The sequence below is a fragment of the Canis lupus genome, chromosome 5 (genome assembly GCF_011100685.1).
Source record: "Canis lupus familiaris isolate Mischka breed German Shepherd chromosome 5, alternate assembly UU_Cfam_GSD_1.0, whole genome shotgun sequence".
Taxonomy (NCBI): domain Eukaryota; kingdom Metazoa; phylum Chordata; class Mammalia; order Carnivora; family Canidae; genus Canis; species Canis lupus.
The window spans coordinates 42,738,916-42,754,831 of record NC_049226.1 but is presented as its reverse complement, the minus strand read 5'-3'; the positions used below and the strand labels follow the sequence as shown (position 1 = coordinate 42,754,831).

Here is a 15,916-nt window from a genome sequence, read left to right as displayed (position 1 = left end):
ATTTCACCCATGCACCCACCCACCTTCCCTTAGGCAGCCACCAGTTTGTTCTTTGTTTTGTTTTGTTTTTTTGAGTCTGGGGTCTTGTTTGCTTTGTTGTTTCAATTCTGCATGAGTGAAGTCATAGGGCACCCATCCTGGGATTCTCAAAGTAGGACATGGTCTTAATCATTTCAATGCCCAGCAACTACCAGACAGGCCACAAAGATGGGAGAGGCCTGCAGATGAGGGCCTCCGGTTGCCACCCAGACTGACAGCGATCCAGGGAAGCACCGCCTGGGGTGGCTAGGCCCACGCCGGGGCTCGGCACAGATGGGGAGGCCGAGGGAGACTGCACCGACTTGCAAGACCCGGCCCATTGCTCCGCCTCTTTGCGGCAGAGCTCGGCTCGTACCCAGACGGACACCCCGCGCCACCCAACCCCGGCCGGCCCCCACCTCCGCAGTTCCTGGAGGGAGACGCGGCAGGGGTGGTGGCCAGCTTCCCGGGCGGCTGCTCTGACCCCGGCGGCCTGTACCGACAGCTGGCGACCACCGCCGCGGGCAGACCCGCGACAGCGGGCGTAGGCGCGAGGGCGGGCCCGGGTCGGCTCCTCGCCGCCGCCGAGCGCCCGGGCGCAGTCTGCCGCGGAGCCTGCGGGCGCGGGGGCGGGCGCGGGGGCGGGGGCGGGGGCGGGCCCGGGAGCGGCCCGAGCCTGCGCAGTGCGGCGCCCGCGGCCGGCGGGGGATGACGTAACCTCCGCCTGCGGCTTCGGCGCCCCGCCCCGCGCCGAGCTCCGCGAACCGGGCGAGCGCAGCGCGGGCGGCGCCTGGCTGGCCGCCGCCTCCCGCTCGGCGTCCGCGCAGCCCGGGCTTTGTCCGCCGGCCCCGCGGCCGTCCGCGCTTTGTTCCCGGCGCCCGTTCCCCCCCAGGCCGGGGCGCGCCACCGAGCAGCCCTCCGCGCCGCGCTGGCGTCGTCCTCGTCCCCCTCGCCGCCCCCCGCGCGCGGCCGGGCCTTGCCCCCCATGGTCTCCCGGCCCGAGCCGGAGAGCGAGGCCATGGACGCGGAGCTGGTGGTGACGCCGCCGGGCTGCTCGCACCTGAGCAGCTTCAAGGTGGACAACTGGAAGCAGAACCTGCGGGCCATCTACCAGTGCTTCGTGTGGAGCGGCACGGCGGAGGCCCGCAAGCGCAAGGTGCGGCCCCCTGCGTCCCCGGGCCGCTGCGGGCGGCGCTGGCAGCCGCGCGAGACCCCTCGTTTGCAGCGCTGCCTAGCAAGGGGGGAGGGAGGAGGGCTGGTTAGTCGCCTGCGGACCCCTCCCCGGCTGCGCTCGCGGGCCGGGTTGGGGGCGAAAGGGCGCTTCTGCTTTCTCATTCCCTGCTCCCTGCCTCCTCCGTCCCTCCTTCTCCCCCCCCTTCCTCTTCTCTCCATCTCTCCCTTCCGCCTCCCCTCTTTCCCTCCGTTCCCCCTCCCCCCTCCCTCCCCCTCCCCCCCTCCCTCCCCCTCCCCCTCCCCCCCTCCCTCCCCCTCCCCCCTCCCCCTCCCCCTCCCCCCTCCCCCCTCCTCCGCGGTCCTCCCGCGCCCTCTCTTCCCCTCCCCCATCTTCCTCCGGGCCCCCCTCCGCCGCGGGGGCGGGGTTTGGGGCGTGCCCAGTTCCGGGGGTGGGCTGGTGCTGCTCTGGGAAGGGGGCGGTTTTCTCTTCCCCGGCGGCGGTGGAAGCCTGCTGACCGCGGACCAAGGTGTCCGGCGTTCCAGCGCTTGGCCTCCCCCAGGAACCCTCCGGGGCGGGGATGGGGGTCCTGAGAAAACGTAGGACAGAACGTTGAAAAGGGACGAAGACCCCGGGGCCTCTTGGGTGGTCCGCCGTGGGGTCAGCCCCTTGCCACCATGCTGAGCGCCCGTTCCTCCAGAGTGTGCATTGAGGCTTACCTGGGTCGAGGAACCGGAACCGTGTGTCGGGATCGGGGGTCGAGTGGTGCGCGGGCCGAACCCCGCGCCGGCTCCGGGGTCCGCGGGAACCAAGGCGGGGAGATGGCGTCGCCCTGGCCTCATTTCAGACTCGGACGTGGGTGGAGGGGTGAGCGGTTGGAAGTGGAGCGACTCAGGCCACTGCTTGCACCTCTACCTGGAAAGCCGTTTCGCTGTCAGCGCGGAGTGTGAGGGAGGGTCGCTGGTAGCTCCGGAGGAGTGGATTTAAAAGATGGGTTTGCTGGGAAGGTGGGACAGTGGCGGGGCTTCTGCGTTAAGAGGCTTCAGAAAGAAACTGATCACCTTCGTGAGACGTTGAGGAAATTACATTTAGTGTTATATTTTTCAGCTATACATCCCATTAGGCTTATTAGTGATGTGGAAATCAAGATAACCATATTCTTATCTGAATAAGTCTTATTACAGGGTAACGCGATTTTGCAGTTTAGTGAGGTTGGGAGGGGTGTTAGTCTCTTTCCACCTTGAGTAACCCTTTTTTTGAAAAGCTGACATCCACTGAGATTGTAGGGAATGTTAAGCATCAGTTTTCTTTGTATCAGTAATGGTGTTGGGAAGCATTACCTCTTAGAATGAACTAAACATTGGAGGTGCTCTATTAGGATCAGAGTGAGATTCTTGCTAATGGAATTGTGTGCTCCTAAAAAAATAGCCTGGTTGAAACCGATGCTCTTCAGGTGATAATCTTGTTACTACTCCATATTGTTAGTTTATTGGTTGAGATTTATATGGTGTAAGATTCCTCTCCACGTTGGGTTAAGTAAGAAATCCCATGCCTTTTTTTCTCACTGCCTCCCCTTCCCCTGTAAATGTTTAACAGTGCTTAAGGAGCCAAGTTTAACCCATCATTAACTTTGTCTCCTTTCCTATTTTAGTATATGTGCTGCTGAAGCGAGCACCTTTGTCTCCTAAAGGAAGCAGTCACTTTTCCTTTTGCTATGTATGTCTTGGATTAATCCTTTAATGTCAGTTGCTTAGTTTGGAAGCTGTTGAAGCACACATCTCTATATTCACTTGTGGGAACTTGAGCTATTGACAGACAAGATGTGGTGACAAATGCTTACCTCTAAAATTCAGACCTGTCAGTGTTGCAGTACCTCTTGGCAGTATACCAGCAAGTTCTTCATCTTTTATGCTCCAGATTTTCGGGGATAGTCCTTTTTGAATCACTTGGGTCCTGTGTAATGGTGTATCTAGCACTCTCTAGTGGCCTAGCTAATGAACAGTTGGTTGGATAAATAGTTTAACTTGATGGTTAACAATGAACAATACGTGTTTGGCAGTTTGTAGATTTCTCAGCTCTGTAGGCTTAGTATATTTTTGATTTTAACAATATGAAATTTCCTACAAAAATATTTCAACTCAAGTTATAATCTTTGTAAATAAAGGTGCCTTTTGAGGCTGAAGTTTCAGCTACAATGTAACCATAGAAACAAAGCCCTGGATAAACAGGAGTTAGAACTTTGTCTAAGTAGAAAAGGGTTATGATTTTGTATCCACTTTTGATTCTTCTTTTGGTAGGCACAGAGTGAGAAGAACATGACTTTCTGTCCAATTTAGGCTTGAATTGCAGTAAATCTTGTGTACTACTGAATGTAAAAGTGTTCCTATGATTTAGGACTGAGTGCTACCACAGCGGCATGTGTTGAATAGAGCAAATATCTTACCATTTTAGGGTGTGAAAAAGAAACTGGCAGTAAAAACATTGAGAATTTACAGTGCTACTGGTTATTATGACATAACATAGTCTACACTGTATTTTGAATATATAGATCCTTGGAAGGTGATATTTTGGTGATTTTTTTTTTCAGATTTTATTTATTTACTCATGAGAGACACACACAGAGAGGGAGAGAGAGGCAGAGAGACAGGCAGAGGGAGAAGCAGGCTCCACATAGGGATTCCAACGTGGGACTTGATCCCAGGACTCCAGGATCATGCCCTGTGCTGAAGGCAGGTGCCAAACTGCTGAGCCACCCAGACGTCCCTTCAGTGATATTTTTTAAAATATTCACTCCTCTTTTTAAAAAAATTCTTTGTGACTCTAAAATTTTGCAGCAGCTTGTCCTCAAGATACAGCCCTCTTTGTAGCTGTAGTAACTTTTACCAAATATACTTGGCCACAAGTGAAGAAGAGGTGTCAAACATACTGTAATTTTGGATTGTTATAGTTCTGGTTTAGTTTGGTCACTAATCTGGAGGGCAGGAAACTGCTTTCGAAGGTTTCTACCTGAGGCACAGAATTTGGGGCCTAAAGCAAGCCTTTGGGTTGAAATTCTTATTTTGTTTGAGAAAGGGGCTAGAGAGAAGGAAATTTACCTGGGAAATAATAGATAAGAGGCCAGAGGGCTCGAAGATCCAGTAATTGTACTTTTAACATTTTGTTGTTTTCTACATTTGTGGTCTTCACACCACTATTTAAATGTGGAATGGGTATCCTTTGGAAGAAAGTAGAATGATTCCCTATTTTTTTTTAGACCTCTCATTCTCCAGTCTAGAGTCAAATTCGAATTCTGGGTTTCTGTCTTGACGAATTGAAATGATAATTGTCCAAAGGCCATTAAATAGGTGTCACACAGCGAGATAATAAATATCTGCCTTAAAATTTAAAGTATTTGTAGATGCCCAATGATAATTCCTACACTTAGGGTAGTTAGAGCCAGAACTTACATAAACCATTGCATAAAATAATTCTAGATGCTTAATTGTTGGTCAGTTTTACTGAGGAAGATTAAAATGCATGATCTGTGTATTAAAACAATTGCAAAGTGACATTATGAACATGTTCTTAATGTGTAAAAATTAAAATACCTTATAGGCTTATAGAATATATAAGGTGAGTCTTTTCTGGCTATACACAATTACTGTCAAGATATGTTTATTGCCTGGGTCCTTCAGATTTTTAAAAAATTATATATGGGCACCTGAGTGGCTCAGTCAGTTAACTGTCTGTCTTTGGTTCAGGTCATGATTCCAGAGTCCTGGGAATTGAGCCTCAATAGGAAGCCTGCTTCTCCCTCTCCTTCGGCCTGCTGCTCCACCTGCTTATGTGCGCACAGGCTGTCTGTCAAATAAAATCTTCAAAAAGTTTTTTGAGTATATATATGAATAAAACAAAGTTACATGATTTTATTTATGTAAACATACATGCTGTGTGTCTTGTTTTCCATTTTTCACCTGTTGCCCATGTGTATAGATCTGTTGAACTGTGCAGTTAATATTCCGTTGGATAGAAACAGCATTGTGTATTTTCCTTTTTTTCAAGCTTTCAGTTTGGAGGATTTGCTAAGAATTCGTATAAGCCTGGTAATCAGTTTATTTTTATTTTATTTTATTTTATTTTTTTATTTTTTATTTTTTGGTAATCAGTTTATTTATTTATTTATTTATTTATTTATTTATTTATTTATTTATTTTTTAAATTTTTATTTATTTATGATAGTCACAGAGAGAGAAAGAGAGAGAGGCAGAGACACAGGCAGAGGGAGAAGCAGGCTCCATGCACCGGGAGCCCGATGTGGGATTCGATCCCGGGTCTCCAGGATGGCGCCCTGGGCCAAAGGCAGGCGCCCAACCGCTGCGCCACCCAGGGATCCCTGGTAATCAGTTTAAAGTAATAATCTTAGGCAAGTAATTTTTATGTATATTTTTGTTAGTTGAGGGAGTGAAATGTGATTTGTCTACTTGACATCAAACTTGAGACACCTTTAAAAAGCGCACTTTTTTATTTATGGACAATCGTAGGAAGGGAGGTAGCCAAAAGGAGACAAGTACAAAACTAAACATGAAAGATTAAAGTTGAAGATAGTATAATTTCATAGGGTAATGCCCTTTGATTTTGAGTCTTTACAAAGTGAGAAATACAGATTGTTAGCCTGTGGGCACTTGCCTAAGATGAGAGTAGCTCTAACAGTCAGGGCTGTGTAAATGTGGCTCAGGTGTTTGGCTATTGTGTGGAAAGGGAAATCATTGCAGGAGGAATATGGTCTTATTTCTCTTGAGTCAGTGGTCCTTTGCCATGTGTTTTAGAAAAAGATGTACTGGTCTAGGACTGCACTGTGCTGGTCATCTCTTTATATGTACTGCTTTAGTTCTGGAGTCTGAGAGCCTCCCTTGAGATCTGAATGAATCTCTTATATTTTGAACTTTTTAGCAGAAATCATCGTTGGGGAAAAACAGTTATGCTGTTACTTAGACAAAATACCTAGAGTGACAGGACACATTGGCAGATCATAAACTGAGAGCCATGAAATATCCATGTGTTGCTGGCTTCACCACTGAGACCGGTTAGTCCTCATTGACTCAGCCTGGCGCTTAAGCATGACGTTGAAAATGCTGCTGAGCCCACTCTGGGTTTTGTTTTTTAAAGTTGTCATTTTTTGGATGTTTTTGTTTGTTTGTTTGTTTGTTTTTAAAGATTTTATTTATTTATTCATGATAGTCACACAGAGAGAGACAGAGAGGCAGAGACACAGGCAGAGGGAGAAGCAGGCTCCATGCAGGGAGCCCGACATGGGATTCGATCCCGGGTCTCCAGGATCGCGCCCTGGGCCAAAGGCAGGCGCCAAACCGCTGTGCCACCCAGGGATCCCTGTTTGTTTTTTTAAAGTACATTTTTTTTCTTTTCAAAATTTATTGTCTTGAGAAATTAACTTTTGCCTTATTTATCGATGCTTTGAATCTTTCAAATCCTTACAACAAAACATACAATCAACTAAGCAGGGGACAGGTCATTCCAAGTAAAAGATCCAAAATGGAAAAAAATTTTTCTTTTGAGATAATTGTAGATTGATGTGCTATTGTAAAAAAAAAAATACATGGAACTCCCTGTATTCTTTACCCAGTTACCGGAATGGTAACATCTTGCAAACTGTAACAGTATTAACAACCAGGATGTCAGCATTGATACAGTTCATCTTTACACAATGTACCCATTTTATTCAGCCCCCCCCTACCCCTGATTATTATCCTCTTATTGTTACTGTGGTACCTTTTGTCACAACTAATGACCAAGCTTGATACGTTGTTATGAACTAGAAGTCATAGAGATCATTAGTTTTTTCCCTAATTTCCTTTTTTTAAAAAACGATTTTTATTTATTCATGAGAGACACACAGAAGCAGAGACACAGGCAGAGGGAGAAGCAAGCTCCATGCGGGGAGCCCGGCGTGGGACTTGATCCCTGGTCTCCAGGATCAGGCCCTGGGCTGAAGGCGGCGCTAAACCACAGAGCCACCCGGGGTTGCCCATTTTCTTTTTCAGAAGCCCATCCAGGATTCCACATTACATTTAGTTGTTATGTCTTCGTAGGCTTCTCTGGATTGTGACATTTTCTCAGATTCTCCTTGATTTTGATGACCTTACCAGTTTTAAGGCATAGTGCTCAAGCATTTTATAGAATGCCCCTATATTTTATATTTTCTGCCCTGGTCTTAGAATCTGCCATTTCACTGAGGGGCCATGGTTCCTTTCACTGGAGAATGGAATTAGAAAATATGGTTCAAGGGGATCCCTGGGTGGCTCAGTGGCTTAGCGCTGCCTTCGGCCCAGGGCGTGATCCTGGAGTCCCGGGATCGAGTCCCACATTGGGCTTCCTGCGTGGAGCCTGCTTCTCCCTCTTCCTCTGCCTGTGTCTCTGCCTCTCTCTCTGTGTCTATCACGAATAAATAAATAAAATCTTAAAAAAAAAAGAAAAGAAAAGAAAAGAGGGATCCCTGGGTGGCGCAGTGGTTTAGCGCCTGCCTTTGGCCCAGGGCGCGATCCTGGAGACCCGGGATTGAATCCCATATCGGGCTCCCGGTGCATGGAGCCTGCTTCTCCCTCTGCCTATGTCTCTGCCCCTCTCTCTCTCTCTCTCTCTCTCTCTCTCTCTGTGTGACTATCATAAATAAATTAAAAAAAAACAAAAAAAAAAAAGAAAGAAAAGAAAATATGGCTTGAGCAATGGCTGTGCTTGTTGATACCAGTGTTGTGGCTTCTAAGCTCTTGGGAGAGTTAAGAACAAACGTGGGTATACTAATGCTTGTACACACAAGTCTCTGGTTATGCATCTCCACCCCTATTAAAGTATACCTGAGTTCATAGTGCTGTCTCCAACTCTAATCCAATACTACATGTATCATTCTAGCCTTCCCCTCTTGCTTATATGTAACTTCTCTGCCCAGCAGAGTTCAACTTATCCCCCATCCATGTACTTGCCTGTTTATTTTCAGTTCACTTGTATAGTTGTATAGGGCCCAAGGGTAGCCCCCCCAGCCTTCAAAAATGTGACACTTTGGCATATTGTTTATTCTGACGTAAAAGTTCTTAAAGGGACCTCTGCGTGGCTCAGTTGGTTAAGCATCTGCCTTCAGCTCAGGTCATGATTCCAGGGGCCTGGGATCAAACCCTGTGTGTCGGGGTCCTTGCTCATCAGGGAGCCCGCCTGCTTCTCCCTCTCCATTTGCCTGCTGCTCCCCCTGCTTGTGCGCTCTTGTGTGCATGTGTTTTTTTTTTTTTTTCTCTCTCTCTCTGTCAAATGGATGAATGAAATCTTTAAAGTTCCTTAAAAAAAAAAAAAAGGGCCCATGCAAGAACACTCTGATCCTCCTTTGTGTCCAGAAAGCAAGAAATAAATCTCCCATGTCAAATGTGCCAGGAAGTAAAGAGACATTCTTATCACAGGGAATTTAGAACCTAGAAAACTATATAACCTTTGTTACTTTTTACCAATTTATCATTTAGCACAAAATCTGTGTAGAATTCCTTATTAATTGAAGCTCCTGAACATAAGTTTTTGTCCTGTTGATTCCTCTCAAATTTATTGTCTTTTTGTCCAAAGAGTACAAAAACTGCCAGCGTTAATTTCTTTGGGCCTTGATGTCAGTATTGGTCTCCGTATGAGCATATTTATTTTATTTTTTTAAAGATTTTATTTATTTATTCATGAGAATACACAGAGAGGAAAGAGAGGCAGAGACACAGGCAGAGGGAGAAGCAGGCTCCACGCAGGGACCCCGACACGGGACTCGATCCCGGGTCTCCAGGATCAGGCCCTGGGCTGAAGGAGGCGCTAAACTGCTGAGCCACCCGGGCTGCCCGTGTGAGCATATTTAAACTTTGTAATTCTTAGACCAGCTGGAAGAATCTTGAAGGGTAGAAGAAAAATTTTCCTAACAGCTGTTTCAGAATTTTTAACCTGCCCTGCCTTGGGAAGCAGTGTTATCACCTGGCTTAGGTATGGCTCCTTTTGCCTTTAGTTTTATATCCTCCACTCATTTCCAAGTTATGTAGGCAGGTTGTCCCATGCCCTTTACGTAAATGAGAGTTATCTCATACATTTATTTGTAAAACAGTCAGATTCTTTTATCATGGCTTGAGCTGCGTTCTGGCATCCTCTGACTGCCTAACCAGTTATTTACAGATTTGCATGTATTGTGGTTTGCCCTTTGTACTGTGAAAGTTCAGAAGATTGGGTGAATGGGTGGCTCAGTTGGTTAAGCTTCTGCCTTCAGCCCAGGTCATGATCTTGGGGTCCTGGGATCCAGCCCCACATCAGGCTCCCTGCTCAGCAGAGTCTGCTTCTCCCTTTTCCCTTTGCCTGCTCGTCTCTCTCTCTCTCTCTCTCTCTCTCTCTCTTTCTCTCCAAAAAAAGAAAAAGTTCACAAGATTAAGTAGAAAGTACAGAAACTCCATTTTCAGGGTCTGAAGTGACCTTCAGTAGCTTTTATTATTACTTTTTAGCAGCTCTGGTAAAAGATTTTGGGGAATAAAGTGGGAAGTGCAGGTTAAAATGAAGGTTTAAGGTAATCTGATCACTCCCTATACACACTTATAGTTGACAGTTGGAAGGTGGTGTAGAATTTCTTTATTTTTTAAAGACTTTATTTATTCGAGAGAGAGACAGAGAGAGAGGCAGAGAAGCAGGCTCCATGCCAGAAGCCCAATGCGGGACTCCATCCAGGATCACACCCTGGGCCGAAGGCAGGCGCTAAACCCCTGAGCCAACCAGGGATCCCCAGGTGGTGTAGAGTTTAAATTGAGACTAGCCCAAGGGAGAAAAAAAAAGTAGCCTGAGGCAGTCAGTACAGGGGGGGTCGGGTGGGGGGGGTGGCCCTTGTTTCTGCCCAAAAGTGTGACCTGACCAGGTCCCCAAATCTCTCTTGCACTTATTTCTCATTTATGATCATAGTGCTTTACATTTACATAACATTTTATATTTCATAAAGTATATCTTACAGAAAATTTCACTTGGTTTGGGTACTCATGATATACTTTTCAGGGAGGGTGGCAGATAAGTCTCATCCAAGAGCACTGATGTAAACACTAAGTCGGCCTTGAAATTAGGTTACTCTGAGTCTGAAGTTTGTGCTCCCACTAAATTATTCTGGAATGTTTTACAGTATCACTGAGTAAATTCTCTAATATCAGCAGATATTGACCCGGTGCTGTACAAGTTAGACTTAATTCTGACACTTACTCAGACAGTGTAAGATTGCCTAGGTTAAGGAGTTTACTCCTGCAGCACTGTTCCTGCTATACACACTAGTCACAAGTCCAGGTTGTCATCTGTGCTTGCAACTGGTTAGGATCCCTTCTTTGGGTCCAGTAATTTGTTAAAATGGTTTCCAAAACTCAGGGGAACATTTACTTAGGTTTACCAGTTTATTGTAAAGGATATTCTAAAGTGTACAGATGGACAGTCAGATGAAGAGGTACATAGGATCAGGTCTGGGAGGGCCCTAGGCACAGGAGCTTTCTCCCAGTGGAGTAGAGGTGCATCATACTCCCAAGTCACGTGATATAGGAAGATATTAAGCGTTCGAAGCCAACAGACAAAGAATTGAGATGTTTTTGGTGCAAAGGTTTTATTAAAGCACGAGGACAGGACCTGTGGGCCGAAAGCGCTGCACTGGGCTCGTGAGGAGTGGCCTGTTATATCCTTTCAAGTTGGGAGGGGATTAGGGCCAGTGGAAGTCTCCAAAAAGAATTTTGGAAGCAAAGTTTCCAGGACCTTGAGGGGGCTAGCTGCTATTAGGAAAAAGTCATTTTTTAATGTCTAATAAAACCTGAGTCATGAGATCCATCAGATATATATCAGTGAGTCATAGGCTTGGGCGATGATTGCCAACATATATCTTGGGGTGTAGATTAAAAAAAAAACAAACTTTTGTAAACTTCCTTTAAGATTTTTTATTTATTTGAGAGAGAACGTGGAGGGGAGGGGCGGAGGGAGAAGCAGGCTCCCCGCTGAGCAGGGAGCTGGACTTGGGGAGACACAGGGCTTGATCCCAGGACCCTGAGATCATGACCTGAGCTGAAGGCAACCACTTAACTGACTGAGCCACCCAGGTGCCCCCAAAGGAACTTTTATATGTTAAAATATAAAAGGATTTCAGGATCCTGGGGGTCAGGCTAAGATTGTCTTTTGCCCTTAGCAAGGTATTAACATGGAGGCACCTGAGTTCCTAGAGGAAGGTCACTGCCTGTTTCAAGGACTTGTCAGTGGGCTGTGAATAGTAAGGAAATTTAATAATTTCTTTTCTGCTTTTATTTCCCTCATCACATGGATGCATTAACCAACCCAGAAGCCCTCTCGACCTGTCTTTTAGCATTTTTATGAAAACTTCATTACACCGTTATGACTGATTAAGCAGACATTAGTTAAACCGTTACACAGGCGTGATTGATTAAACTACTGTCTGTTGGAGGGGGCTGAAGGGTCCACCCCTCTAATCACAGGGTTGGTTTCCTGGAACCCAGACCCCATCTTGAGGCTGTCCAGAAGCTTTTCAAAAATCATCTCATTAGCATAAACAGACCTGGTTGAAAGGAACTTGTTTGAATAACAAAAGACCCCTTTATCAATCTTATCACTTTGCAAATTCCAAATTGAGAGCTTTGTGCTTAGAACTTTGAAGTAAGGCCAAAATATGTACTACTTATCAGTTATGTCACTGCCACTTTTGTACCTGGAGGGAGTTGGACGGAATCTATTTTAGTTGAGATTCAAAGGCCTGAGTGTGGCTTTCTGAGGTTGGGGAATTTGAGATTAATTTATTTTTTTTGCCTTTTAGTGCCTCAGTTCATGTAGGAAATAGAATGTTTATCCTGTCCCTTTGCTTATATCAGAGTCCACGATGGTATAAAAGTATTATGAGCCTTGAAAAAGTCATTGAAGATGGGCAGCCCGGGTGGCTCAGCAGTTTAGCGCCGCCTTCAGCCCAGGGCCTGGTCCTGGAGACCCGGGATCGAGTCCCACGTCGGGCTCCCTGTATGGAGCCTGTTTCTCCCTCTGCCTGTGTCTCTGTCTATCTCTCTTTGTCTCTCATGAATAAATAAATAAAATCTTTAAAAAAAATTTCATATAAAAAGAAAAGAAAAAGTCATTGAAGAGAAGCACGACAGGTATACTTACCTTCTTACAGTTGTCAGATGTGACTAGACCAGTGGTGGTGGGAAGTGGCGGGTAATATGGGACGTATGCATTAGCTCTGCAGGTGCTGCCTCGTGGTTGTCATTTTCTTTAAGCTGGAATCAAAATTCACTGTACAGCTGAGTCATCCTCGACTTCAAGTGCCTCTTCTGTCCCTGCCCTGTCCTTCTTGGGGTGAGGAGGAAGATGGGGAGAAAAGATAATAGAGATTAGGGTATCCAAGGAAATATTGTTAATATTGAGGCCCAATGAATGGACTTTCTGTGAATTTCTTGCACCATGTAAGCTCAGAACTGTTTGTTTTTAAAAGTTTTTATTTAAATCCCAGTTAACATTCAGCATGATATTAGTTTCAGGTGTAAAATAGAGTGATGCAGCAGTTCTGTAAGGACTCCATGCTAATCACAAGTGCCCTCCTTAATCGCCAATCCTCCCACCCACCTTCCCTCTGGTCACTGTTGTGCCCAAGATTGCGAATCCGAGAAACCACCAAGGAGCCAACACCGATGCAAGCGCACGAGGATTTATTAACAAGCTTGAGCTTGGGTCCAAGTATACCCGACACAGCAGAGCAGGGACTTGGACCCCGAGATGGGTTCCAGCTTAGTTTTATGGGCTGGTCTAGGGGACCTCCAGAAGGCATGGAGGAATTTCTCAAGTTCTGTTTACATTCTGATATGGGACTTTCAGGGGCATTGAGCTCTGTTCTCATTCTAATATGGGACTTTCTGCCACTGCCTTGGGCTCTGTTGTCCTTCTGATACGGGATTCCCTGCTGAGGACATTCTTCAGTTTTTCCTGTAAAGTTGAGCTCTTATTCACAGGGGCCTAAGATGGCTGTACTTGTGCTAATGCTAAACTTGAGGTGGAATGGCCTTAATTTTTCTCGGCCTCCACAGTCACCACCAGTTCTCTATAGTTCAGAGTCTGTTTCTTGGTTTTCCTCTCTCTTTCCTCCTTTGCTCCTATGTTCTGTTTCTTAAATTCCACATGTGCATGAGATCTGACTGACTTCATTTACTATAATCCTCTCTAGCTCCAGCCACGTGGATGCAGACAGAGCTGGTAAATCATTGGCCTGGCTGCTTTTCCTATCACTAAGAATCACAGCTGTGTTTCAGGATTTACTTGCAGGCTACCCGAATCAACTTGAATTAATTTATAGGAGAAAAGGCTTTAATACAAGAAACCACTGTAAGGGCTCCAGGAGCAGTAGATTCTTAGTTGAGTTTTCTGGAACCCCTGCCAGCGTCCAGAATTCTGTTGCCTCTGCTGAGCCAGGAAAGTTGCCAGGGTTGCCTCCCCAACAGGAAGCTGCCTGGGGAACTGAGGGAGGAACCTCGCCAGCCCTGCCGCACCAGACACTCCAGAAAGCAGCCACCCTGTGCCTCCCCAGCCCACTCAGAACAGTAGTGTGTGATACACGAGTGTCCTCACCTTTTCAGTGCCAATAGGAGGGGGTTGGAATAATAACTGACACAAACTCTGTTCTTTCCTGCAGCTGCTTTAACAAGTGCCCACAAAGTGGGGGGTTTAGAACAAGTTCTAGAGGTCAGAAGCCCAAAGTCTGGTAGGTAGGACCATGCCCCTCCAGAAGCTCCTGGGGTGGAAGGCTTCCTGGACTGTTCCAGCTCCCGCCACCCCCCACTCTGGTTTCTGCCTCCTTCACCAGGCCTTTATTCCTGGGTGCACAGTCTCTGTGTCCCTTTCTCAGGGACACTCAAGATGGCATTTGGGGCCCACCCAGATCATCAAATATAATCTCATCTCTAGGGATCCCTGGGTGGTGCAGCGGTTTGGCGCCTGCCTTTGGCCCAGGGCGCGATCCTGGAGACCCGGGATCAAATCCCATGTCGGGCTCCCAGTGCATGGAGCCTGCTTCTCCCTCTGCCTGTGTCTCTGGCTCGCTCTCTCTATGTCTATCATAAATAAATAAATCTTAAAAAAAAAAAATCTCATCTCTACACCCTTAACTTGATTACTTATGCAAAATACTTTTTCCAAATAAGATAGCATTCACTGGTTCTAAAGATTAAAACAGGGATCCCTGGGTGGCGCAGCGGTTTGGCGCCTGCCTTTGGCCCAGGGCGCGATCCTGGAGACCCGGGATCGAGTCCCGCGTCGGGCTCCCTGCATGGAGCCTGCTTCTCCCTCTGCCTGTGTCTCTGCCTCTCTCTCTCTCTGTGTGACTGTCATGAATAAATAAATAAAATCTTTAAAAAAAAAAAAAAAAGATTAAAACAGGGATACACCTTTTGGGGAGCTAGCAGGAGCCAGGTTAGCCCCACTACAAATCCTAACACATAGAGGCACTGTCCTCAGTGTGTTAAAAAGCATCAGATCATTTAATCTTTGTAATACTGGTTTGAGGTAGATATGTGTCCACATTTTAGAAGTCAGGAAACCGAGGCAAAGAGAATCATGTACCTTGCTTCATATCTCATAGCGAGAGTGATGGAATTGAATCCGCTCCTGTGTCCTGTGACCGATGTTGAGTGGGTCTCCGGATCAGCTACAACTGAAAGCCACATCTTTTTAAAGAATTAACTGGAAGTCAGCAGCTACAGTAAAAAAGTTACTTTATTTTTTTAATATTTTATTTGTTCATGAGAGGCACACATCGAGAGAGAGAGGGAGAGAGGGGCAGAGACACAGGCAGAGGGAGAAGCAGGCTCCATGCTGGGAGCCCGATGCGGTACTCAATCCCAGGTCTCCAGGATCACACCCTGGGCTGAAGGTGGCGCTAAACCGCTGAGCCACCTGGGCTGCCCATCCTAATTATTTTCACTAGTACTTAACAGTACTACTCACCTGCCTTTGTTTTAACTCAGGAGGCAGATATTATGAACTTCCTTGTGTAAGTTAGTATTGCTCATTTTAGGATCTAGAACTGTGCTGTTCACTAGCCACATGTGCTATTTGTAATAGGAAATAAACATCCAGTTTCTTGGTGGTTCTAGTCAGTTGTAGGGAATGACTACTGTAATGGACAGTGCAGATCCAGAACACTTGCAGCAACATAGAACGTTCTATTGGACAGTGCTGATACAGACAAATAACAATGTAAAAGACAACACCAAAGACAAATTTCTGCTTTTTGTATTTAGTGTCTGTAGCCTATTGACTGGCTGCTTGATTAATGTTAGAGAACTGAGTTGAATCCATCGAGGCCTTCAGTGGTGAGTTCTAAACCACCTGTAGTTGAGTAGTCTAGGTCTTAATGTGCTAGAACATAGTCACCCAGATGAGTATTTAAGTCCTTAATTACATACTTTCCTTCTGTTCTTTGAGTTTTCCCACTTTGAGTTCTCTATTCCATATGAATTGAGGTCATACGCCTTATAAGAAACATTTGTTCTTTAGAATTCCATAGAATTCGAGCAGAAATTGTATACAGACTTTTTTTATTTCCCCAGTCCTCCTTAATCAGATGTGGTTGTTCTTTTAAATTTCAGAGCATTTGGTTTATGTCTCACACTATAACTGTATATATTATCTGTGTGTTTATTATTTCCTGTTACGGCTTTTTATCCCTCC

At 46.1% G+C, this 15,916-nt stretch overlaps 1 protein-coding gene across 6 annotated transcripts in view; it reads left to right on the top strand.

The window, feature by feature from the left end:
- Positions 1 to 948: 948 nt before the first annotated feature.
- USP22 (ubiquitin specific peptidase 22) overlaps positions 949 to 15,916 on the top strand; it is a 92,035-nt gene continuing 77,067 nt past the window's right edge. For 5 of the 6 annotated variants that reach the window (XM_038537137.1, XM_038537133.1, XM_038537136.1 and 2 more), the window contains exon 1: positions 949 to 1,174. In XM_038537137.1, the coding sequence (XP_038393065.1) occupies positions 1,004 to 1,174 (171 nt within the window). In that variant the 5' untranslated portion in view covers positions 949 to 1,003. The remainder of the gene's footprint in view (positions 1,175 to 15,916) is intronic. The other variant, XM_038537138.1, reaches the window with a different exon arrangement.